Source organism: Ursus arctos, unplaced genomic scaffold, assembly GCF_023065955.2.
Source record: "Ursus arctos isolate Adak ecotype North America unplaced genomic scaffold, UrsArc2.0 scaffold_23, whole genome shotgun sequence".
NCBI classification, from domain to species: domain Eukaryota; kingdom Metazoa; phylum Chordata; class Mammalia; order Carnivora; family Ursidae; genus Ursus; species Ursus arctos.
In genome coordinates this window covers 38,897,527-38,922,440 of record NW_026622908.1, presented here as the reverse complement: position 1 = coordinate 38,922,440, position 24,914 = coordinate 38,897,527, and the positions used below count along the sequence as shown (strand labels likewise).

Here is a 24,914-nt window from a genome sequence, read left to right as displayed (position 1 = left end):
TCCTTATTCCTAGGAGCTCAGACTCTCTAGCTCGGTGCTTGGGACAAGGCTCTGCTTCCTTTCTCTTGGCAGCAGAGTCCCATCAAAGTACCCAAATACTAGTGTCCTCAGAGGAGAGACAGCAGAGCCTAGGGGTTCAAAGCACAGGCTGGTTTGAATATCGGCCCTGCGACTTACTAGCTGTGTGACAAAACTCATAAGGTCTCCTCTGTCTGTAAGGTTAATACTAGTTTCTACCTCAGTGGGTTGTTGTGAGAATTACAGGAATTAATGTTTGTAAGACACTAAGAACAGTGCCTGGAACATAGTAAGTGCTTTATAGTGTGCTTGTTGAATAAATAAACGAAAATTTAGCTGTAAACTCTGGCTCTCTTCACACTGCAACAGCTTCTTGGTCGGCACCCCCAGCCTCTGGGTGCTTCCTCACTCCCTCTTGAGCCCCAAATCCCTCTACTTAAAGACCTCCTATGGCTCCAGGGCGCCTCAGCTTGAAGACCCGGGCTCTCCACACACAACCCCCCTGAGGTCAGGGGATGCTGAAGACCACTTCCTTTTATTTAAGGATCCCAGTTAATTCAAAATAGACCAAAAATTAAGACAAAAAAAGTAAACGGGTACAAAAATTGTGGGGCATTTTTAACGTTATTTTGGGCAAAATAAAGCATTAACATGCTCCAAACCCAATTAACTATAAATACGCCGCTCACAAAGTAACCGCCGAGGGTTCTCACACGGTTATTTCAGGCCCCACAACGATGGGCGCAGTCGCAAGGACTCGAGGGTTCATCATATGGATCTGCCTTGGGTCGGCGCCCGTGGCCTAAGGACCATTCCCCTGGGGCAGCCTCGACCCTCAGAAGCGTCTGCAGAGACTGCGATCCAGCCCACGGGGCCCCCGGGAGCCACAGCCGCGAGTCAGGGAAACTGAACCCCGAGGCTAACCCTCCGCCGAGCCCGCGAGGCAGCGCGCCCGCCCTAATCCTCCCCCGCCGGGCGCCGAGGGAAGGCGGGGGCTCGCTCCCCGCGCCACGCGGCTCGACCAATGGGAGCGCGCGCATCAGGGCTCCGCGGTCCGCGCCGCGGGTGCTGAAAACCCGGCGCGCGCAAGCGGGTCCATTCCCCGAGCACGCCAAGCTGGCGCGTGCTACCCCACCTGCCCGGAGCGCGCGCCTGATCGCCCCTTCCCAGATGGACTCCGAGACCCCTACCCAGGCGCCGACCCAGCGCTACTTCACGTGGGACGAGGTGGCGCAGCGCTCCGGGCATGAGGAGCGGTGGCTCGTGATCGACCGGAAGGTGTACAACATCAGCGAGTTCCACCGCCGGCACCCCGGGGGCTCCCGGGTCATTAGCCACTACGCGGGGCAGGATGCTACGGTGAGCGCTGCCCTACCGCGGCAAGGGAGTGGGCGGGGCCGGGTGGCTGCGGCCGGAGGTTGAGTGCGCGAGGCAGGAAGTTTGGCACTCATGGACGAATTCCCAACTAATTCGGGGGAAGAGCCAGCAGGCGCCGAGCATTACCCGTTGCCCACGACTTAGCACGGGATGCAAGGGCAGGAGAATGGCTGTGAAAACTGGAATCAGGAGAGTGGGGATGGAGGCCGGCAACGTGCCCACACAAACAAAGGACTGCGCAGCCCTTGTGCGTGCGTTCCATCTGTGGCCCCGTCTTTGGTCCCCAGACGTAGGCAGACCCCAGAGCAGGACAAGCTCGGGAGGAAAGCCAGGATGCAGGGTGCCGGGGACCGCGGTGCGGCTGAGGCCGAGGGAGGAGGGGTCGGTGGCAGGAAGACGGAGTCTCGACCTGTCCCGGTGGGTGGGAAGGGAAAAAGCGGACGTCGAGACTGTGCGTGTCGGCTTGGGAGCGGGAGCGGGAAGCTTTCTCGGGTATAAGGGCCGAGGCGGGAAGCCACCTGGTGCCCGCTGCCGTGGGAACCCCCGTACAGGGTGAAGGAGAGGCCTCACCGGCCGGAAAGGACTAACAACTGCTGGTGCACAGTGGGTCATGGAGCGGCGTGCAGTAGGTGGGGGAGCCTGCGTCAGCTTACACTTACGAGAAAACCCGAATCATGGTGGAAGGTCACTCGGCCGCAGGCCAGCGGGGTCTCCAGCTATTCGCCGCAGCGGACAGCTGTTTGCCCTCCCGGGCTGTGGTTCGCATCCTTTCTAGCCTCGCTATGGGGGTCAGCGCACCACCCAGCCCCAGTCCCACTCTTCCCCTTTTAGACCACTGCTCTTGGAGGTAAGGCAACCGGCGCCTCCTACCATGATTGGAAAGCCGGCGATCACCTCGTGAGACCCTGTAGACTGCTCCGCCGCGTCCCCTCCTCCTTCATCTTTCCCCAGCCCTCGCCCAGCGGCATGACCCCTTCCGCTGTCCCTACCCTCTACCCTTGCGGTCCGGAAGGGTGCCCGGGCCCATGAGAGTACCCGTTATGTCGCAACGGAGCATCGATGTATTGGCCTGAGGACCCGGCCCTCCCTGTGAGGCGGCCGGGCGGGGGGGGGGGGGGGGGGAAGGGCAAGCAAGGCCTGAGCTTACAGTGGTCACCCCGAGCGACTGGGAAGCGGGGACTGCCGAGCAGAGCGAGGACGTGGGCTGGCGCATGCGCCGACGAAGGAGGCGCCACGCCGGGTCTTCCCGCAGTGTGATTTGGGGCCGGGGCTGGGGCCTGCCGCAACGGGGTTAGCGATTGGTCCAGATGTGTGGTGCCACCGGCCGCTGGCTCCGCCCCGGCTCCCACCTCTAGTACCGCCTCCGGATAAAGCCTGGGGCCGCCTGACCTACTCCCCCTAGCAAAACCAAAATTAGCCACTCTCTGTCAGGGGATAGTCAGAGTCTTAGGAGAAATATGGAACCCTACCAGGAACAGCGGCAGAAAAAAGGGGGAGAAATGCAAAAGTTCCCAGTCCGGAGGTAGGGAATCACATTTTATGAAGAACGCTGGCTCAGAAAGGGTCTGTTAAAAGTCCCTTAGGTAAAAACAGAAGACTTATAGCCCCATTCATCCCTTCTAGTTGTTTCTCACCAAGTTCTTAAATTCTTGTGCAAAAGCTGTCCCTAGACACGCCTAGAGGACAGGCCAGACCAAAGAGGTCTTTCTGTGGTCCCCCTACCCACACTTCCTATTCCTTGCTGTGGTGCCCTTTTCACTAGAACACATGCTGGGTGTTCCTGAGCTGTGCACACCTGGGAAAGATCTAAGCATCCTCAATGGGCAGCTGACTGGAGGGAAGTGGTGTCTCTTCATACTTGGATACAGCCTCCTTGCTGGATCAAGAGGATGGCCTCTGGTGTGAGCCCTCTAGGAGCCCCAGGGGGCCCGGGCTGGGTTCCTAACTGCTCTGTCTTCTCCCTATCCTTGCAGGATCCCTTTATGGCATTCCACATCAACAAGGGCCTTGTGAGGAAGTATATGAACTCTCTCCTGATTGGAGAACTGTCTCCAGAGCAGCCCAGCTTTGAGCCCACTAAAAATGTGAGACTGTTTGGAGACACCGGTTGTTGAAGGGCAGGGGGGAGAAGGAAGGCCTAGATAACATCACAGTTGATCAGTCAGTCCTTTTTTTGTTTGTTTTTGTTTTTGTTTAAGATTTATTTGGGAGAGAGAGAGAGCATAGTGGGATGAGGGGCAGAGAGAGAAGTAGATTCCCTGATGAGCAGGGAGCCTGATGCAGGGCCCGATCCTGGGACTCTGGGACCATGACCTGAGCTGAAGGCAGACACTTAACCGACTGAGCCACCCAGGTGCTCCCACAGTCAATATTCTTGTGAAATCTGGAGGTCCCTGTTTCTCCCACAGTCACTGGACACAGGCATAAGGGATCAGGGCTTTGAAACCTGTGGCTCTCACAAGGCTACCACTACCACCACCACCACCACCACCACCACCACCACTACCCTCATCAAGACCTATTAAGCACTACTCTGTGTCGCCATAACCCCATATATCCCTCACACATTTACAGAAGAGAAAACTGAGGCTCAGAGAGGGTGAGCCACGTGGCCAAGAATCACACAGTTAGTAAATGGCAGAGCAGGGGCTTGAATCAAGCCTGTTTAACTCCAAAGACCACATGCTCTTAGGCATGATCCCACAGCACCTGTCATCTTTCCTCAGTGCTGTGGTAGATTGACTAGGATTATGGACATCCGGAACACAGCTATCTGGGGGTGGGGGCCTAAGAGGGCCCTTGTCTCCAGCAGTGTTGGGTTACAGCTGGGAAGAATAACAGCCCCTCCTTCTCTACTCTTCCACAGAAAGAGCTGATTGATGAGTTCCGAGAGCTGCGGGCCACAGTGGAGCGGATGGGGCTCATGAAGGCCAACCATGTCTTCTTCCTGTTGCACCTACTGCACATCCTGCTGCTGGACGTTGCTGCCTGGCTCACTCTTTGGGTCTTTGGGACGTCCCTTGTGCCATTCCTCCTCTGTGCAGTGCTGCTCAGCACGGTTCAAGTGAGAGCTCTTGGCTAGTCAAGAGCACAGCCGTGCTTAGCATCCTTGTATCCTTGGGAAAGCTCTTTGTATGCCTCAGAAGGCCCAGGAGCCCGGCCCTATGACCGGGGCAGCTCTGAGGATGTGGGGGAGAGTTAGTGCACAAAGACATTTTACCCTCTGTGCCTTTTACCTGCTCCTTAGCCACGTGTGCACCTTCATTCTGTTCATCCAAGTGTAGCCCAATGTGCGAAGAACCAAGATTCTGATTTCTCAGAAAAGCTTGGCTTTCTCCTCACCACCACATTGCCTAACCTGCTAAGAAGGCTTGGGTCCTAATATCAGAACCCATTTGCCAAGCCTGCTACTCCCTCTTGAGTTTGTCACTCTGTCTTTTTCTGTAGTCTGGATATTCACTCCATCATAAGTCTTAGAACTCCAGAGAGTTCTATCGGAACTCTCCTAGGGAAACTGAAGAACAGGGAAAGGAGAGTGATTTGCCCCAACTCTCGCATGAGTTAGCGGCAGAGCCAGAGTTAGGACCCAGGCTTCCTGACTCCTTTCCTGACATGCTCGAGGTACTGCGGCAATCGCAGGGCTAGGCAGACGAAGGAAGGGGGTGAGGCAGAGGAGCCACTGAGGTCATTGAGAGGGAGCCTGAGCTGGCGGGCTGCTCTCAGCGCTAACCTTTCTCACTCAGGCCCAGGCCGGCTGGCTACAGCATGACTTTGGGCACTTGTCTGTCTTCAGCACCTCTACCTGGAACCACCTGCTACATCATTTCGTGATTGGCCACCTGAAGGTAAATGGGCTAGGGAGGGGCTCTTGAAACTCCAGTCAATGAAGGGTTTCCTTGGGGGGTGGGGGAATGCTAGGTTTTCATACTCATGTCCCTGCTTTTCTGTAGGGGGCCCCTGCCAGTTGGTGGAACCACATGCACTTCCAGCACCATGCCAAACCCAACTGTTTCGGCAAAGACCCAGACATCAACATGCACCCCCTCTTCTTTGCCTTGGGGAAGATCCTCTCTGTGGAGGTGAGCAGAAATATCAGTGGAAAGGTCTTGGGAGAATGGGAGCCAGCCAGAAGAGAGGGCTCTGGGGAAAATGCTCAAATGCTGGCAGTGTGGGTGAGACTGGGGCCAGGCTGGCTCACTGGCAGTCATGGGAGGCAACAGGCAGTAAATAAGCTGTCCAGGACAGAATTACCTGTTCTCCCTGGTAAGTGCAAGCCAGTACTTCCTGCGTAAAGGCACCTTGTGCTGCAAACGATACAAATGATGACCAGATTACTGTGCAAATCTCTGTAAACCAAATTATGGTCCTCCTTGGGGATGCTTTTTAGACATTCCTACCCCAGGCAGTCACCTGCCCCCCACAACTTTGATATCCTACTGTGTGCAGTCTTCCCCATCAAGGGCTGGACTGTCTTACTCTTCTTTGATGCCCAGTGCCTGGAACACTCATTCGCTGAGTAATTCTTCCCACCCATCTGACCCCGGCCTGACTTCCAGGCTGGTCAGTGTTGGGTTTGAGTTATCACTTGAGGTTATGAGCAAAAAGGGTGATGCAGCTGCTAAGGATGAGTGCGTGAGGGTGGAGATCTGGAGAGCTAAGTGAACATAAGGCGACAGGAGGCTTTGAACGGCCAGCAGAGCTGTCTGTAAAGTTACTTTAACACCCTTTGTGCCAAGGCTCCAGGCTGCAGTCAGAGTCCTGCCAGATCCCCCCCCCCCCCCCACTGTAGGATACTTCAGCATGCCAAGAATTCAGCTGTTCAGGACCATTCCATTCCAGGCATGAGTGAGTGGAAGGCAGCCTGGCTGTCCTCCCCCTCTGGCCAGGAGAAGGACTCCATGGAAAGGCTTTTACAGCATTGCCTGTCCTGGCACCAGGAGCCCTTTGTTTGAGGTTTATGCCCCGCCTGTCCATAATGTCCTAATTTTTCTACCTCCTAAGCAAGGACTTGGCTTGCTGCACGTCCAACACCGTGTTACGGTCAACAGTGTGCGGATGATGAATCAGCCCTGGCCCCACCCGTGTGGGTGATTTGTTAGGCAGAGCACAGAGCTCTTGGTAGCACTTCTACTATCACTATAGACAGTTGAAAAAAAAAAAAGTGGGAGTTTAAGTGGAAGAGAACTTTCTCACCACTGCCTTTATTGCTTCTTGGTACTAGGGTTTTCAAGAAACTCCCATTGGCAGACACTAAAAACAGAAAGTGATCTCGGATCAATAGGCACTTTTCTGTCTGGTTATGAGCCTGAGGATGGGCTGCCTGTTAGAAATGTCTTGGCTGCAGGCTGCTTGGCCTTTGCTTCAGCCCCTCTGGGTGCTGATCCCCATGCTGGCCCCGGGGCATCCACCTTAGTGCCTCCCGGCCTCCCGAGTCCCCTGGAGAACAAGATAATGCAGGGGACCTCACCCTAAATACAAGCTTTCTGGCTCTGTCCAAGAGTTGAAACACAATAGGGCAGAGATTAGGATCATAATAGCATCTGATTGCCATTCAGGGAGGCAGCAGTGGCTAGGGCTCCCTTCCATAGCAGTTCCAAAATAGGCCAGTGTTCTTCCCGCTCACCCCCACCAACAAGGCAGGTGCTCCTCTTCTGGTTTTCCCCTTGGTTAATGTTTCTAGGGATGGGGTGAACTTCACCCCAGCAGCCAGTTTATCAGCAGGCCTTGTTAATACTGTCTCCAAAACATCCCTAATCCACTGACTTCTCCCATCTCCACTGCTTCCCATCCTCCACCCCATCCATCTTGGAGCCTGATTCCTGCTCCAACACTTCACTAGTCTCCCTGCAACTCTCCCTCCACCCTGCAGGTCATTCTCTCCTCCTGCAGGCAGAGTGAGCCTTCCAAAGTGCAAAGCCGAACATGCTACACCTGTTGAAAGCCCTCCAGTGGCTTCCCATCACCAATGGAATAAAACCCAGGCTCCCTACCAGGGTCTTCCCAGGGCTCTTCTAAGGTCCACTGTGAACTGGCCTCCCCTAGTTTTCCAGCCTATCGGCCCTTCTGCCCTGTTGCTTACTGCCCCAGCCGCACTGCCCCTTCTGTCCCATAAACAGCCTGAGCTTTTGCAGTAGCTGTTCCCTCTGCATTAAATGCTCTTCCCCTGAATTTTTGCTTTGCTGGCTCCTTATCATTCAGATCTCAGTTCAGATGTCAACACCTCAGAGAGACCATATCTGGCCACCAGAGCCAAAACACTGCCTCCCACACTTTGTCCTATTTTCCTGTTTTTAAGCTGTAATTACCTTGAGTTCCGTTCACACGTTTTGTCACCAACTTCCTCCCCTCAAATTATAAGCTCCATGAGAGTAGGAACTTTTGTGTTGTTCCCCCTCTGTCTCTTTAGCACCTGAAACAGTGCCTGGAACATAATAGGTGCTCAGTAAATACTTGTTGAATTGAATCAGTTAATAAAGAAAGAATGCTTCATTTAGCAGAAATGCCTTGCACAGGCAATAAGCTCTCAATAAATAATAATAAATGTTATTGTCAAAAACAGCGGGGGGATGCACAGAAGAGAGAGGAGCTGGCATTCTACTAGGCAGTTGAGTGCCTCCTGTGCTCTGGGCTCTCCAGTTGCCAGAACTAACTGGGGCAAGAGGGGCAGAAGGAGCCATCAGGAGAGACAGCAGAGCTTTGCTGTCATGATTTTGTGCGGCCACGCTAGGCGTTCAGGCTACCTGACCTGACAGCATTGGCCCGTCTCTTCAGCAGCCGGGCTTACAAAATAATCACTACCCTCGGGAAAAGCCGTGCCAGAATCTTCAGATTGCCAAGTTGTTCTGTTCCTTCCCGCAGATATTTGCCAAACTTCACTTAGCATTCAAGGGATTTTATAAAGTTCATGTTGTAGTCAAGAGACCAAAAGAGGGTCTGGATGGATGGATGTAGAGGGAATACTGGCCTCTGTAAGGGTATGAATGGTTGTCTATGGTCCAAAAAGTACCAGATGGATGGGGTGCCTCAGTGGCTCAAGTGTCCAACTCTTGATTTCAGCTCAGGTCATGACCTCGGGGTCCTGGGATCAAGCCCCCTGTCAGGCTCTGTGCTCGGTGGGGAGTCTGCTTGGGATTCTCTCCCTCTCCCCCGTCCCCACTCTCTAAAATACGAAAACAAATCTTAAAAAAAAAAAAAAAAAAAGTACTAGATGGGGAAAAAGGGGGAGGATGCGGAGGGGCCTGGAACCCCGAGGTGTCTTTGGATGAACACGAGCAGTCCTGAGGACCTGCACACTACTGTGCTCAGACCTCGCGTGGGCAGGGGCCACGGAGCTGTATGCCACGGTGCACGCAGCTGGCCAATCACCGCCCAGGCCTTCATGTGCCGGGTGCTAGAGGTAAGGCCAGGCCTGCTGGAGCATTCTGACAGCACCAACGAGCTCAGCTGACAGCCCCTTGAGTAGGCCTCAACTCCTGAGCTGGGAAAAGCCAAGGTCACAGCGGGAGGGGAAGGGGCTGACTGGTCTGTGGTATTGACTTGTGTTTGCTTTTCTTCACAGCTTGGGAAACGGAAGAAAAAGTACATGCCATACAACCACCAGCACAAATACTTCTTCCTGAGTGAGTGTCCTCATCCAGCACAGGGGGACTCTCTGGGGATGGGGGTGTGGAAGGGATGTGAGGAAGAAGTGACTTTCTGAAGGATTATGGTATTTTAAGTAAAGGCTGGAGGAAGTACCCTGTCTCCGACTGGTTACTCCCTGCACGGGAGCAGACTACCATCTCCACTGAGCAAAATTTAATAGGCTAATGTTTGGTCAAGGGTCATGTGTATCGGGGGCAAACGAGTTCCTCTGGTTCCACCCTGGCTTCCACAAGAGCACTTAGCGCTCAGGTGCATCTTGATTACACCATAAACCTTGGGAAACAGACTTGGGCCAAGATGACTATGTGGGGCCGTCCCACACCCAGGGGGGTAAAGGCAGACATGGCTGTGGGAGGACTGGACTCAAAAAGGAAGTGGAGAGGCTGTTAGAGCTGAAAAGGAGGACGTTTCTGTGGTTGTCTTAAGCTCTCTCTGGAAACTACTGTATATTCCTTGCTTTTAAAATCTTCATAATGCCTAAAATTTGAGTTTTCTAATTCCTAAAAATTTGGAAAGGAGGATTCCACTGATCCCATTTTAGTTCAAAGGAATTTATGCTAACTGCGTATTATGAACCATCATTACTGGAGAAAGGGGGATGGGGTAGAAGGGTAGAGCAGAAACGTCTGGAAGAATTTTAGAATCCGTGGCACATCAGGACAGAGGAGCCACAGGTGAGCACGGTCATGCAGGGGGTTATAGGAGCATCAGGGCCCTGCAGAGAAGGGATACAGAAAAGGAAATGGGACAGCATTAGGACGGGACCACTTCTTCAACTACCAGTTTTCAGAGAAGCCCCTCCGCCCCTTCCCACACCTGCCCTTCAGGGCTTCAGGTTGGGCGGTACAAGCTTACTTCCCTAGTCCGAAGAAGTAAGCTTTCAGCGTATGAAGCATCAGCAGCACCCCCCCGCCCCCAGCCCACACAGACTTTCCTGTTCCTTTCCCTTCATCTGCATGGCGGAGCCACCAGGAACACAGGGCAGGGGACTGCAAGGACAGGCAGGGGCAGGCCTGCGGCCAGGGAACACAGGGAGCATTAGCAGTACCCTTCTAAAGGCACGGCAGCAAAGCAGGTTCCGTGTGCGGAGCTCGAGTTTGCCCAGCTGCCTTCTTCCGTGGGAAAAGACTGCCACTCCCACCCGCACCCTCCTTGCAGCCTCTTGGGAGCTTTAGCCTTCTTCAGACTTGCATTCATGCCCACCTTCGGTGCCTGCCGCTTCCAGTGGAGTGAGGAATGCCAAGGCAGCTTGGAAGGGGCCACGGGAAGAGATGGCGGGGGGCAGCCCCATGCCAGAGGCCACCTCTCAGGCACTGAACTGCCCTCATGCTGCTCACGCCCCCTCCCTGTCTCCATTTCCTTCGCAGTTGGGCCCCCAGCCTTGCTGCCTCTCTACTTCCAGTGGTATATTTTCTATTTTGCTATCCATCGGAAGAAGTGGGTGGTGAGTATCCATGGCCCCCAACTCCCATATCCTTTGTCTTCAGAATCCTGAGGGAGGGGAATGGGGGTTCTCCAGAGGAAGGCTGAGATTTCCTCCAGGCCTAATTTAGAGCAAAGTTAATAAAACTGAATATAGACCTTCCTTGTCTCCAGGTGGGATGATCTGGACTCAGCAGACAGCCTGACTCCCAATGCCCTATTTCTTTCTATTTATTTATTCATTCATTATTTATGAGAGAAAGAGTGAGCACGCACGCGTGCACAGGCAGGGGAAAGGGCAGAGGGAGAGAATCTCTCAAGTAGACTTGGTGCTGAGCACAGAGCGCCAGGCTCAGTCCCACGACCCTGAGATCATGACCTGAGCCAAAACCAAGAGTTGGATGCTCAACTGTCGAGGCCCCCAGGTGCGCACCACCCCCACCAGTGGCCTATTTCATTCAGCTAGTCCCTCCTGAGGCTCTTGTGCTTGGCATAAAGGCAGGAGCCAGGCTTTGGGGTGGGGAAGAGGTAGATGCAGAAGGTTCTGGGATTCCAAAATGGCCCTGCCTGCCTCTGGGTGGATGAGAGGTATCAGAAAAGGCTTTGTGAAGTCACTTTTGTAGCTGCCCTTGGCGGATGGGCAGAGGTGGGGTGGGGGGAGGATGGACTCTGAGCAGGGAAGCTGGGAAGGGAGGGGCAATTGTGGCCACTTGGACAGGTTGTGGACTCGTGGCACGGGAGAACTGTGGTGTGATCAGGGCCCTGGCACAGACCGAGCCACTGTCCTGGAAGATTCCTCTGGCAGCATGAGCATCCCCTTTATGGATAAAGAACTTCTATGGGTTGGGAGGAGCTGGAGGCAGGGAGACCCTGGAGGCCTTGGCACCCATGAAGGAAACAGTCAAGGAAGACTGGGGGCTGCCACCAGGAACGGAAGGAAGGAGTGGTGGCACAAGATACTGCGGGACTGGGCAATGAAGAGAAGCCGCCGGTGACAAAGTGTTCCAGTCTGGGTCCCTGGCAGAGGGGCTGTACCATGCCAATAGGTGAAACGGAAGGAAGAGGAAGAAGTGCTTTTGTGCCAGTCGTCATGCTCTCTGCCTCTCAATGCAGGACTTGGCCTGGATGATCACCTTCTACGTCCGCCTCTTCCTCACCTACCAGCCGTTGTTGGGACTGAAAGGCATCCTGGGCCTTTTCTTCGTGGTCAGGTAGTATTTGATGGGGAAGGAGGGATAGCAAAGAAGAGCAGATGTTCAGGAATAACGAGTCTGGTCTGGGGTCTGTGCTGGGGCTTTAGGCGGCAGGGGGTGTCTCAGGTGTTGGCTTGGGAAGATGGCCAGGCCAGAGCTGTTATCTGAGGGAGAAGAACTCTAACTTGTACTGTTTTTGTCTGTGTGCCATATTCACCAGGTTCCTGGAAAGCCACTGGTTTGTATGGGTCACACAGATGAACCATATCCCCATGCACATTGATCGTGACCGGAACATGGACTGGGTCTCCATCCAGGTAAGGGACGGTCACTTGGAAGACCTGGGGATAACCCAACTAATGAAAAAGGTGGGTGGGCCCATGCAGGCTAGGGGGTGGGGGCAGTAACAACAAAAGTCCCCAAACAGCACTGCCTCATTAGCTTGAAGCTTCTCTCCTGCCACCATGTGGACCACCAGGAACTGTCCCACACCCCTTCCTCTTAGCCAGCTTTGCCTGGAGAAGGCTGGGTTGGCCTTTCCATCTGGCACCCAGAGCCACACTCTTCCCTGCCCTCTTCCTCCAGCTCCACGCAACATGCAATGTCCACAAGTCTGCCTTCAATGACTGGTTCAGTGGACATCTCAACTTCCAGATTGAGCACCAGTAAGTAGGGAGACCTGAGAAGCAGGGTCCTTGGGAGGGTCTCTGTGGGGAAAGCGGGGAGGTGGAAACAGCGGAGTAGGAGCCACTGACTGTCCCATTCTCCCTGAAGTCTTTTCCCCACAATGCCTCGACACAATTACCATAAAGTGGCTCCCCTGGTGCAGTCCCTGTGTGCCAAGTATGGCATAGAGTACCAGTCCAAGCCCCTGCTCTCAGCCTTCGCCGACATCGTCTAGTGAGTACCTGAGCCTCGGAAGATGGCTGGTAGGGTGGGAAGAGGGCAGGCAATGGGGTTGGTGATGTGTGGGGTGGGAGCAACAGGCAGGTTTCCCAGTCCTCCGGAATAGAGGCCACCAAGACAAAGGCAGGGTGCTCTACTGGTCTTGCGGCCACGTCAGGCCTTTTTCCCAGTGCCATGGCCCAAGCTATTTCTCAGAAGCAAAGGGAGGAAAGGGGCTGTATGCTGTGGAGATCGGCCTCCATTCTTCCGTAAAAACCTCACTCCTCTAAGTCTGTAGGGTGGTTTGGCTTTTGGGCCTGGTTCTGCTCGCCCTCTCTCACTCACTTCCTGCTCCCATCTTGCCCCCACAGTTCACTGAAGGAGTCTGGGCAGCTCTGGCTAGATGCCTATCTTCACCAGTAACAACAGCAACCCCCCCCCCCCCCAATCTGGAAGAGATGCCTGTCTTCACTAATAATACCAGCCCATCTGGAAGAGGAGTTTCTGGCACCAAAGCAGAGGGGAGCTTGAGGGACAATGCCACTATAATTATGATATTCAGAGGGGGTGGGTTTGAGGAGATAAAGGCTCAATTCAAACCCCTCCCCTTCATCTTCTAGGCACAGACCTAAGACCCAAAGGGCTAGGGGGACATGCATGCCCCCTGGAGGGGAGGGATGGAGCTATTGGGGCAGAGATGTGAGTTTACTTTCCTTTTTTTAGTTTGGCAGATACTGATGCTTGGTGAGCAAAGAGGGAGTCAGAGGGTGTTGGAAGAATAGGGAGGAAGGACTACTAAGCCCAAAAATCAGTAAGAAATTTAGCATTAAAATTCTAGCCAGGAATGGGGTGAGCCCATCTCCTGGTCGGCCTCTCAGTGCCTTCTCCACTCTCTACTATCTGAGGAGATAGAGTGGCTGAACCTTCTGAGCAAGATTTAGATTTGAGGCCTGGCATAGTGCACTGCCTGGGAGGCTCTGCTCACTCTAGGGCTAGGCAGGACCTAGGTTCCTGGAGAAGCAATTTTCCCACTTGTAGAAGCAGGCAGAGCAAAGCCAGGACTGTGGTGCTGGAGACATCTGACTTTGAAGGATCCTGGCATTATCAATTTTGAGCTTATGTTCCATCCAGGGCACCCAGGGAGCATTAGGTCCTAGGTCTTGCCAAAACAGCAAGGAGAGTTAACTGGCCATTCAAAATCCCTTTCACCTTGGGATCACCTCTTGTAACCACCACCACCCAAGGAACAAGACATTGCTAGGATGGAGAGTCCACTTCTTGATTCTTCATCCACAAACAAGCAAACAGATGGGGCAACTTCATGTTCTCCTCCCTAGAAACAAATGGGGGTTCCCAGTGGTTTCCCTTTGTCTTCCTACCTGTAATTCCAAGTTTAACAAAATAGCACAAGTGACCACATTGGGAGACCCTGAATTACCAGTCATGAGGAAAACACAAAATTCAGTCCTAAAGAATACAGGGGTTGTTAAGAAATTTTCTACAACCTAAATGATGTTACAGTATTACTTCTGAGTAGGAGCAGTGAATTAAATATTATCACTTCATAGTTCTAAACCAGAGATAGGAAGATAAAAACACAGTTTGTGAACTATCAACTCTTCAAGCATCTTCTCAGCCGGACACCAGGTAGGAATTTAGGATAATCTCTTACAAAGCCTATCCGTCTAATACTGAAATACAGTTTTTTAAAAAATCTCCATCTCTAAAGCAAACAAAGGAATGTGCCCAGGAGTCTTGCCTTAACCCCCAGGGCTTGTCATCAGCATTCACACCCTCTTCTCACCCCATGGCCTTCCGGCCTTCCGCACAGCCACAGCCTTCCTGCGCAGGTGAGGGGGGATTTGCTGGTTCAACAGCACCTACTCTAAGCATACTGAGCATTTTGGAAATGGAGAGGAGGAAACTCAAACTAGAAAAAAAGCAGAGCCGTAGGAGAGTCCACATTTAGTTGTAGGAGAGAATGAAGGTCTTCTGAAAGCGAGCTGCGATGGGATTAGAAGTACCACCTGTGGAAAGGCTGTTGGAATGACTCAGAGGTTTGTCAAAAACAAAGATTAAAGAGACAACAACGACAGGGCCGGACAGGTGGCAGAAGATTTCGGCTCTTCCATTTGGGCCGAACCTGGTTTGAAACAGCCTGGGTAGAAAGACTAGAAACAGGATTGAAAAGTTCTTCTTTCACTCCAGAATAGATGCTGATCCTGCCCCATCACTCTGGTCCCTACTACCCAGGGTTTAGGTGTCCTATCACCAGCCTGTCAAGCCATCTGGCTGCCAATCTGAGCAAACCCAGCAAGGCTTACTGAGCCACGTCCAAGTCCTCAAAGCACTTCAACCACTGTGGCCTTCTCTCCTCAACCTAGACCAGTGCGGTCTCGCAAGGCCACAGAGGGACACGCCAGTGACAAAATGGCTCAGACTGTTTCAACAGTGTGATGAGTGATTTCAAATCCAAGCAAGGACATGAGAAAACAAGCTTAAAGAGGACAAGTCACCTCCATTCACAGATTGTGGCAAAACTAGTATTTGAACTCTGTGTTTTAGAATCCCAACCTACATGTTTACCTTTGTTACTCTCATCTTCCCACCACTTTACTGGAAGCACTTTCTTTAATTAGGCCCCACATCTGTATCCTTTTTGTGTGTGCCAATTTTATTACCAAATCCAGGTGAGGTAAAGCTGAAAAATAAAGTTAATTTCGACCAAACAAAGGCTATTCACTTGTAATCCACGATTTTCTTCTGCACAGGTTGATGGGACTCCCCGTGCTTGTGCTGTAAGTTACCACCTACCTCTATGGCTGGAACTTTCTGACTTTTTGAGTTCCCTAATAGACTCTCCTTTGCACAAAGCCTTTGGGCAGAGGAACATAAGGATCCTCCAAAAGAATACCAAGGCACAGGCAGACTACAGCAAGGAAAAGGAAAGCCAACCCCTTCTCATGACCCCCATATGTTCAAGTGCTAGACTGCCCGGATACGCTAGCCAGGTGTGCATGCGTCTCCTATCAGGAGGCAATACCCTCACCCTTTTGACCTTGTTTCTAGTCTCCATGCAGGTAGTCCCTAGAAGTCTCTTGTTTTGCCTGAATCTTTCCCTGCAGGCGCAATGTTTCAGAGCAGGATTGCAAAGCAATGCCTTTTTAACCTCAGTCCTGCTACAACAGCTCCCTTTGAGCAAGAACATTAGAACATGCTAGGTAAAAATTTGCAGAACTGGTTTTCCCTGCAGTGTGCTGTGAGTGGTTAATAAACTAGAAAAAACTCAATTGGAAAAAAAACAAGAGGAGGGGCGCCTGGGTGATTCAGTTGGTTAAACATCTGCCTTTGGCTCAGGTCAGGTCATGATCCAAGTCCTGGGATTGACCCCCAGGTCAGACTCCATGCCCAGTAAGCAGTCTGCTTCTCCCTCTGCCCTCCTCCACCTTGCTCGTACACACACGCCCACTCTCTCCGAAATAAAATCTTTTAAAAAATAAAAAACCAGAAGAAAACCATTCTACATGTCTGACTACCACAGGGTACGAGCCCTTAACTAGAGCTACAGCACTGAGGCCATCACTCCCTAAGACATCTTTCCGCCTCTGGGCCCCATCATCATTACCACAGACTTAGAATCAGATTACTTGGCACTCCCAAAAGTAGTGTGGCTTGGGCCAATCTGAGAAAACCCGTTCCATTCAACTAATGGATACAGCAGTGAACACAACCAAAATCCCTGCCCTCGAATAGAACTTTCTGTCTACACCAGTGGGAGTTCCCTAGGTACGAGGGCACTGCTGGGGAGACTATGTCCCACTCCTGCTTCAACCAGAGAAGCTCATATCCTGAGGTTCCACACAAGATTTCACTTGAAAAATAGGTTACCCCGTTAGCAATTTTGAAAACCACCAGCCTTCAGTCTTCTACCTGCTTAATCTGTTAGAATATTGGCAGTTTAAATTTCAGACTGCTTACGTGTTGCCTGTTAACTTCAAACAGCACTGACAGGAATGCTAAAAAATTAGAAACTCCCCACCAAGGTTTATCAGGATTATAAAACTTTTAGAACATTCCATCTCTAAGGGAAACGGCAACCTGAATTTGATGTCACAAAAGGAACAGGAAAGTAATTTCTGGACAGTTTTTTCACAATTTATAAACTGGTAAGGTAAATGTTCGTACGCTATAAAGTAGTTGATCAAAACTGTGAGGCTTTCTCAAAGGAGCCCCTTAATCTCACACAGTAGGTGGGAAACTAGAAACCCATTCAATCTATTAAAACTTCTTTCCTAGTTAAGTTAAACTAGGCATCCTCCTCCAAATGGCTTAAGTACCGCCAAAGCTGCTTTAGCCATTCTATGGAGTGTGGTGCCATCTTGTGGCCACTCTCAAACTTCTTGTAACGGTACAATTCTGGGGTGTTCTCCTCCGGGGGTGGAAAAGAACATTATGATACTGCCTGAAGCCTGGGGACAGTTGAGATGTTTTCAAATGTTTTCAGAGAACATGACATTCTGGTTACTTTTATAATTTTATTGACTCTTTTCTCATACCTTTAAAACAAAAACAGCACATGAAAATAGCATCTTATCCCAAAGTCTCAACTCATTTGACTGCCTCAGAGAGGACATTAGGATTTCTCCAACTTACGTCTCTAAATAACCACTGTGAAGACTCAAGTTACATAACAAGTTCAAGTTTCTGCCCACCCCAGGACACATAACCAGTAATCGGACCCTTCTTGCCAACTCCAGGGACTCCAGTTCTCCCTGCCTGTCTTAGTTCTCAGCAGCTCTCCCCATCTGTTAAGACTCGGTCTTCCTGATGGCTGTCCCACAGGGCAGGTCAAGGCTGAGCCAGAGAGAAGTGCAGTCTGCTTCCACCACCACTCCGGTCAGCTAGGGAATCATTTTTGTCCAGTCTGCTGTCTCTACCATTTATCTCCCACTCCCTCTTCAAAACTTGCTAGCACTTTCATTTAACAATAGATTCAGAGTCCATTAAATTGCCTGAGAGGTGTTTTGAGCCTGACATACTTTCCTGAGCTAAAAAAGAAGAAAACAAAGTAGCTCTGTGGCCTTCTTGCCATAAGATCAAGTACAAAAGGGAAAAGCACTACTGAGAAGGGTAGAGCTAGAGAAGCAATGCAATCCCCTCCCTGCCCCCAGAACTTTCTCTAGTGCTAGCTCTTGCGGGTACGATAAAACAGATATTCTGGGGTCAAGGAGTGTGAGGGGAAACTCGTTCATTTTCCCCTTTTGAACTTCCCTGCTGCCCCAGTCTTTGCCTTCTTCTTAGCAGATCCCTTGGGCTCTGGCTCCTTGCGCTTAGCTGAAGAGAGCGAGCCAGTCACCTTGAAGAAATCATCCAGGCGGCCCTGGGTGCTACCTTGGCGGCTCTTGCTCAGTCGCCTGACCCCACTGCGGATTCGCTCCTCAGAGAACTGCTTTTCACCACACATGAACTTGACAAGCTCTTCTTCATTGGGCTCGCTCCACTTCAGCTCCACAGACTCTGGGTCAAGCACCTCGGGCTCCAGGAAGAGCTGCTGGGCCTCCTTGTGGAGCCAATTTTCTGGCACGGGGTACTTGTTGGGGTCAAGCCGACGCACAATCTCCTCGATGCTCTTGTGCTTCTGGATGAGATCCACCGCCCGCTTGGGCCCAATGCCCCGAATGCTCTCACAGTAGTCACTGCCCAGCAGGATGCACAGATCTACAAACTGCTCCTGGTTCAGGCCCAGCTCCTGCAGAATCCGGCTCAGGTGGAATTCCTGGATGGGCAGCTTCTTGGCCTCACTGGCAGTCAGGTGCCGCATTAGCACGGGGCTGCCAAAGGTCAGGCAATCCATGTCCTCGGTGGCCGCGGCATAGACTTTGCCAGCCTTCACTAGGGCAGCACAGCTGGCCTCGGCCTCACTGGGCGCATCAAGGTACGGGACGCCCATGAGGCTCAGGAGATGCTTGCACTCATCATTATGTTGCTTGGTGACCTTTACCAGCCTCTTAGTAAACTTTTCCACCTCCTCCTCGTCCCCGGCGGCCTGAGCCTGCTGCAGCTGCTTCTCTGCCTCAGCCCGCCGCTCACCGCGTTTGGCCAGCTCACCTGACTTGAGCTGTGGCGGCTTGCCATCAAAGACATACACGGGCTTGATGCCGTTCTCCATCATGCGGATGGTGCGGTAGAACATGCCCATCAGGTGGCTGGTAGTCTCCCCCTCCTCATTCTGCAGCACATCCCCACCCTGGCGAACAGCAATCAGGAACTGATAAATGCTCATAGATGCATCAATAGCCACCTTGCGGCCAAAGTAGCTCTTGATGTCATTCTCCCGGATGGCACCAGGGGCCACATCAGCAATCAGTTTGGCCAGGCCTTGAATTCCCATAGCAATGCAGAGGAGCGACAGCTAAAAAAGGAAGGAGTAAAATAAGAAGAGGAGGATCAAGGGTTGTAACTGGTGCTATCTCACCAACTTCATGCCTTCAACTGAACAAACTGAGCACAACAAAAAGGACGCCAATTTGGGACCGCAGAGGATGAAAAGATGAACAAGACAAAGTCGCCATTCGCAAAAAAACTTACTGTCTAGCAAGGGAGTCCCCTCAATTAATACTAAGGCTTCCTGAGTATTGGGGGGAAAATTGGGTGTCAAGAGGAATAAGATCCTGCTGATGTCGACGGATTTACGGTTTCGTGGATAAGGCAGCAACAGGGCTTGCACGCGGTAAGGCCTACAAACTGACTGGGATCAAGGACCCTGCAAGTCCAGAGGAGAGTGCCTGGCCTGGCCTGAGGAGCCCAGGGATCGTAATGACAGAACCAAGCCCTGAAGGACAAGCAAATACTGGCTGAACAAAGACGACAACGAGATGACACAGGTACAAAAGCAACCATAATACAAGGCTGAATGTGCACAGTGGCAAAATAAACACGAGTTATCTATCTTCTTGCCAGTTCGTTGACAACTCATACGTTCCTCCTCTGTACTTTTTTGCCAGTCACCGAACATCCCCAAACTCATTTCTCTGGCTCCCCGCCTCTTAGCAGCTGTGATGGTCAGTTTTATGTGCCAACTTGGCTAGGCTAAGGCACCCGGTTATTTACTCTAACGCTAACCCAGGTGTTGCTGTGAAAGTTATTTTCGACATCTATCACCAGTTGGCTTTATGCAAAGGAGATTACCCTCCATCATACGGGTGGGCCTCATTCACTCAGTTGGAAGGCCTTGGAAGCAAAAACTGAGGTTTCCCAAAGAAATTCTGCCTGAAGACCGCAGCATCAACTCCTGCATGAGTTTCTAAACCGAGCATTTCCAACCTTGCCAACCTCTACAATCACCTGAGCCAACTCCTTAAAATAAATCTTATATATGTCCATATCCTGTATCTTGTTTCCCTGGAGAATCCTGACTCGTACAGTAGCCCTGAAGAAGGACTGGCAAAGAACAACATATCTGAACGGGAGTTATGTGGCTTTCTCGTAACTGCTGCTGCTCGAGTCTCCCTTCAGTATCCCTCTCACCATCGACACTTCTACCATGATGTTGCTGGGAATTTTTAGTCTTTCCCTTTGTATCCTGTCTCCAACACTGAGTCTGAAATGTGAACTCCATGGCTCCTACCTGACCCTAGGTCCTGATCTAGGAGCCTGGCAGGCTATAGGCGCTCAGCACCATACTGCACTTCTGTGGTTCAGGCCCCTCCACGAGCACTTCCCAGGGCAGTGTTTCCCCAAACTACGGTCAGATCCAAACGACCCTCACAATTTTTTGCCACTTTCATCTAAAACCTGTACTTTCATTCACTATTTTCTTTAAATGAACACCATTGCTTTAAAAACTAAGGTAGGCTGAAAAAGAGAACTCCTCTTAAGCAGTAATGTCCGTGTCACATCCGTTATAAATGTGTTAAATGTGACTATTAAAAGGGATTTTTTGGGTGCCATTTAAAGTCATCGTGTGCCCGCTGGTGGTACGTGTCCAACACTTCAAGAACTATTACACTAGACATTTTTTTTTAAGACCTTTTCGTTGCTCCCACTTTTCACAGGCTTCTAAGGCGTAAGTGATGCTGCTACATGCCCCCTTCTACTTAAGTCCAAACACCTCAACCTGGCGTCAAGATCTTCCGTGCTTTGCCTCCCAACCTACCTTCAGTCTGGGGGCCAATGTCAAGGCTGGGACAAGGCCTGCCCTTTCTCACTGCTGCTCAGCCATGCCCTCCTCCCGCCATCCCCTAGCTCCTGCCATACACTGGGTCCTCGGAACCGTTCCTCCCGCAGAAGCCATTCGATCCTCTGGGTCCGGCCTCAGGCTGGCTGCTTTGCTAAAAGGCTTACCGAGGGCTCAGTGTCTGCTGGCCGGCCAGCCTCCCACAGCCCGCAACAGAGGGAGGTGGGAAAGGGGTCTAAACTAGTGAAGTCTCCAAAATGTTTCCCATCCAGGATCTTGGTCGAAATACACAACGGCCCCCTAAGGTGGAAGCTATTTCCCTCCTTCCACAAATGAACCAAGACTCTCGGAGGTTAGGCGACCGGTCCAAGCGGAAAGGTGGCGGGCCCGCGCTCTGGTCTGCGCCCCGCGCGCGGCAGACGGAGGTCCCCCACAGCAACCAGCGCGAGGCGGACCCCGCCGCCCTCGGAGACGCTTCCTTCCCATGGGGTCTCACCTGGCCTTTGTGGCGCGAGGCCTCGACAGCTAGCGCTCGTCCGGTGCTACCCAGGACTGTGCTCAACCCCGCACACTCCTCAGCTCAGCCGCGGATCCCGTCCCGCTCCGCCGCCTTCCAAAGCCCGCGCTCCCGTTACGTGACCCGACGCCGCGCACAGCCTCCTGGGAAGTGTGGTGCAGGCCCCGACCCCCTCGGCCAGTTCCCCTTGTGGCAAACAGTCCCGCCGGGGAGAACGAGCCCTCTCAGCGGCTCTGCCCTACCCTTCTCCATCGCTTGCCCCAGCCCCACATTATGCGCCCACAGGTCCCAGCCCCCGTTACCCCTGAACCCACAGGACTACAAATCCCACAATGCCACTCGCGCGGGCGCACTTCCTCTTCCGGCCGAACAGGGCCCCTGCTCCTGCCGACGTGTTATTCCGGTGGCGGATCGGCGGATGACCCTGTGCCTGACAAAATGGTGAGGGGGTTGAGGGGCGGTCCGGACAGGCCTGTGGGGCGCCCTTGGGGCCCGTTCCACACCCCCTTTCTCTCGCGAAGGCCTCAGACGCCCGAGATCCAGACAGCTGGAGGCTCCTGTATCTTCTGGCTTGGGCTAAGGGGTGGGAAGGGAAGCCCCTTGCCCTGGACTCGTTCGGCTGAGGTTTTGATCTCGCGACTTTTAAGGGGTGAGGCGTGTGAGGTGCATTTTTAATACCTTGAGCTTTTATCTCTGTTACCTGTGATTAAGGTGTTATCTCTGTTTGGAAAGTTCTACCTCCTGCTGAACTCCTACTCATCCTGCAAGGCCCAGGGCGGATGTCACCTTCTTGGTGAAGCACATCCAAGTCTCTCAGGCACTCGGCCGCTCTCTCCTGGGAGCTCCCACAACCTCTGTACAGACCTCTTGCCACATGTCATGGACTTCTTTGTTATCTGCCACGCCTCCTAGTGACCACCGTCTGACGCGCATCTAGCTCTGGGATGATGTCTATTCATCTTTGTATTCCCAGCGCCAAACACAGGGCCTGCAATTGGAGGCCGAATAAATGGCAGCGATTGTCTTTCTCATTTGGGGGTGGGGGGGGGCATACATGTTTACTGAATTGAATTCCAGTGTCTCTTAGAACAATGGGGTCAATTTATTTCTCTAGAGTTGTTATGTTCTGGACTTTAGGAGCGTTGGCTAGTGAGTGACAATGGAAGTCAACATTTGTACAGAACTTTAGGTTTACGGCCCTGCTTCACAAGCATTATCTCATAATCTTCCCTGTAAGCTTGGGAAGGAAACAAACACCTTTTGAAGGACTACTCTATGCCAGGAAGTGAGCTAGATGCTTTGACGTTGGTCATCTTTCTTAAATCATATATCAACTCTGTGAGTGGTGTTATTATAACTACTTTACTGAGAGTCCTGTTATTCAGTAGAGCCAGATTATTAACTGAAGTCTTTGGCCAGTAGATTCTGTAATAGCATAGTGTGAAGAATACAGATAGAGTAGTTGAATTTGGGTCCTGGCCCAGGCTCTGAATTACAGCAGGATTCTGAGCTTGGTGTCTACAGACGTGGCTCCTAAAATTATAGGCAAACTTTTTCTTGCCTGTGGTTTACCCTGGGGAGGATCCATACTTTTTATCACATTTTTTTCATAGTCATCAGTGGTCTCAAAAAATGTTAGGGGCCACTGGTCGATAGCTAATCAGTCACCTTCTGTGTCAGCCTCAGACTCTCAGCTGCCCTTCTTGTCTCATGTTGAAAAAGCAAAGCATCACCTTAGTTTAAAATGTCATTGTTGTCACTTCCAAATGGAATCGCTTGATGCTGGAAATACAGACTTCCATATTTCCCAGGCTGAAACAGACCTTTAACAGTCCTAGAAGAAGGGGGCTCCTTGATGACCTCACACCCTCCCTCAGGTTGAAGTCCTGCGATTCTTTGATAGCTCTGATCTCATGCCCTCCCCTAGGAGCTCGAGGCCATGAGCAGATACACCAGCCCAGTGAACCCTGCTGTCTTCCCCCATCTGACCGTGGTGCTCTTGGCAATTGGCATGTTCTTTACTGCCTGGTTCTTCGTGTATCCTTTTACTGAGCAGCCAGTGGGCCAGAGTTAGCAATGTGGGAAACCGAGGGAGAAACCATGCTGGGTACATGCACCCTGCCGGTTTTGCTCTGGTGTGGGGGTAGGGGGAAGGTAAGGAGGTTGAAGAAAAGCTGTTGATGTCCAAGGTCAGGCCTTATTTCCCAAGTTCAGGGGAGCTCAGTTTGCTCTTCAGATTTCCAGGATAGTGAACAGAAGGCCTGGCTGGACTAGAGGTTGGGGATAGGGGATCTGAAGTTGGAAAAGTGGTAAAAGAAGGGTCTGCTCAGGCGGCAGGAGATCTGAGGGCTAGTGCCAGTTCCACTGTTCACTAGCTGTGTGACCTGGAACAAATGACCTAACCCCTCTGGGCCTGATTTTCTTCACGGGCGATTGAGGGCTGGTATGGAGCAACAGAGTCCAGGGCATCTCTCCAGCTGCTCTTCCTGGCGACACTTAGCCAGGCAAGCTTTCTAGAAAGCCCTCACTCTGTACCTTTTTCCCAGAGCTGCACTGGCCAGGCTTCCTGTCCTATGCAGTCCATCCCTTTGCTTCTCCTTAATCACCCTCCAGTTATGAGGTTACCTCCACCAAGTACACTCGGGATATCTACAAAGAGCTCCTCATCTCCTTGGTGGCCTCGCTCTTCATGGGCTTTGGAGTCCTCTTCCTCCTGCTCTGGGTTGGCATCTACGTATGAGCTTCCAAAGGGTAAGAGCTGTGACAGGGTGGGCACTAGAGAAGCTTCCCGCATCCCCATCAGCAGGGTCCTCAGGCCTGTGCAACACTTTGGTTAGTGGTGACAGACTCAGCAGAGTGGAGAGGGACACCAGACACGTGTGGGGATCTGTGACCTACATTGTCATTCTAAGTTCTGCACACTGCCCAGGGCCTTGATCGGGCTCTGGGATATACTTCATAGGGCTGTGGGCGCAGTCTTCCCGTGTTCTACATTTGCGTTCTTACACACCATACACCACTGACCTAGAGTGGCCGCTGCGGAATGAATTAGAAGGGGGTCAGAATCTGGGACTTAGAACTTGCTGCAAGCCATACCATCGTGGTTAGTTTGACTGTTTGCAGTCATTAAAATCTTGACAGTGATGAAGAAAAACCCGGAAACCCTTGCTGCAGATAATCCACTGAACAGGTCACTGAGAATCGGTTTTGGTGGCTCAGCTTCAGAGTAGTGTGCCCCTCAGCCCTTGCCCCAGGAGCACAGGGTCCAGTGAGAAAAGGGGGTGGAAAGAAGGGTCATCGGTCTCATTTTGATACCCCCTCTCCTCTTTCAGGTTCCAACCAGGCGGCTTCTCTGAATTCCTGCTTTTGTAAATTAATTTTTTTTACTGTTGCTGGAGTGTCCCACCTGCTGCTACCAATAAAGGCAGACGCGTGACGCTCCCGTCTGGCGCCCATTCCGCAGGGGTGGGGTGGTGGTGGAGTGGCGCCGGGACCTATGTGACTTCCCTGGTCCCACCCCTTCCCATTTTTCTTCTGCCTTTCAGATCGTTCCTGCTGCCGGGAAGCCCTACTCTCTCTCTACCTGTGAGGGGTGAGGCGGGTATGCGAGGGGTGTCTGTCCTTGGAATTTAAAGCTCTGGGGATAGGAGGGGGCCAGGCCTATCCTCTTCTGTGTTTTTTA

General features: G+C 52.1%; 3 protein-coding genes and 1 long non-coding RNA gene across 5 annotated transcripts in view; 2 read left to right on the top strand and 2 right to left on the bottom strand.

The window, feature by feature from the left end:
• Window positions 1-3,614, bottom strand: part of LOC125282597 (uncharacterized) — a 77,805-nt gene extending 74,191 nt beyond the window's left edge. The window contains exon 1 of one of the 2 annotated variants that reach the window (XR_007189663.2): window positions 2,543-3,614. This is a non-coding gene — a long non-coding RNA (uncharacterized LOC125282597). Of the gene's footprint in view, window positions 1-2,265; window positions 2,464-2,542 lie in introns of those variants that run through there. The other variant, XR_007189664.2, reaches the window with a different exon arrangement.
• Window positions 1,032-15,272, top strand: FADS1 (fatty acid desaturase 1). Its single transcript, XM_044379918.3, has 12 exons — window positions 1,032-1,377; window positions 3,369-3,479; window positions 4,262-4,459; window positions 5,139-5,240; window positions 5,346-5,474; window positions 8,954-9,014; window positions 10,407-10,483; window positions 11,575-11,672; window positions 11,875-11,971; window positions 12,240-12,319; window positions 12,429-12,554; window positions 12,911-15,272. Exons 1-12 carry the CDS (start codon window positions 1,189-1,191, stop codon window positions 12,960-12,962), a joined length of 1,320 nt encoding a protein of 439 aa, XP_044235853.2. The 5' UTR covers window positions 1,032-1,188; the 3' UTR covers window positions 12,963-15,272.
• Window positions 15,273-17,063: 1,791 nt separating this feature from the next.
• On the bottom strand, window positions 17,064-21,554 carry FEN1 (flap structure-specific endonuclease 1). Its single transcript, XM_026487775.4, has 2 exons — window positions 21,212-21,554; window positions 17,064-18,951 (listed from the first exon to the last, which is right to left on the bottom strand). The coding sequence occupies exon 2, from the start codon at window positions 18,928-18,930 to the stop codon at window positions 17,788-17,790; it is 1,143 nt and encodes a 380-aa protein (XP_026343560.1). The 5' UTR covers window positions 18,931-18,951; window positions 21,212-21,554; the 3' UTR covers window positions 17,064-17,787.
• On the top strand, window positions 21,491-24,665 carry TMEM258 (transmembrane protein 258). Its single transcript, XM_026487776.4, has 4 exons — window positions 21,491-21,673; window positions 23,160-23,269; window positions 23,846-23,983; window positions 24,565-24,665. Exons 1-3 carry the CDS (start codon window positions 21,506-21,508, stop codon window positions 23,970-23,972), a joined length of 405 nt encoding a protein of 134 aa, XP_026343561.3. The 5' UTR covers window positions 21,491-21,505; the 3' UTR covers window positions 23,973-23,983; window positions 24,565-24,665.
• Window positions 24,666-24,914: the final 249 nt, after the last annotated feature.

What these genes read in the sequence shown, in the direction of transcription:
- FADS1 (XM_044379918.3), top strand. Translation starts at nt 1,189, where the DNA reads ATGGACTCCGAGACCCCTACCCAGGCGCCGACCCAGCGCTACTTCACG. An exon ending in GCACAAATACTTCTTCCTGA is followed by an intron (nt 9,015 to 10,406) that starts GTGAGTGTCCTC and finishes TTTCCTTCGCAG; the next exon opens with TTGGGCCCCCAGCCTTGCTG. An exon ending in TCCATCGGAAGAAGTGGGTG is followed by an intron (nt 10,484 to 11,574) that starts GTGAGTATCCAT and finishes CTCTCAATGCAG; the next exon opens with GACTTGGCCTGGATGATCAC.
- TMEM258 (XM_026487776.4), top strand. Translation starts at nt 21,506, where the DNA reads ATGCGCCCACAGGTCCCAGCCCCCGTTACCCCTGAACCCACAGGACTA. An exon ending in ACCCTGTGCCTGACAAAATG is followed by an intron (nt 21,674 to 23,159) that starts GTGAGGGGGTTG and finishes GCCCTCCCCTAG; the next exon opens with GAGCTCGAGGCCATGAGCAG. An exon ending in TTTACTGCCTGGTTCTTCGT is followed by an intron (nt 23,270 to 23,845) that starts GTATCCTTTTAC and finishes ATCACCCTCCAG; the next exon opens with TTATGAGGTTACCTCCACCA.
- FEN1 (XM_026487775.4), bottom strand. Translation starts at nt 18,930, where the DNA reads ATGGGAATTCAAGGCCTGGCCAAACTGATTGCTGATGTGGCCCCTGGT.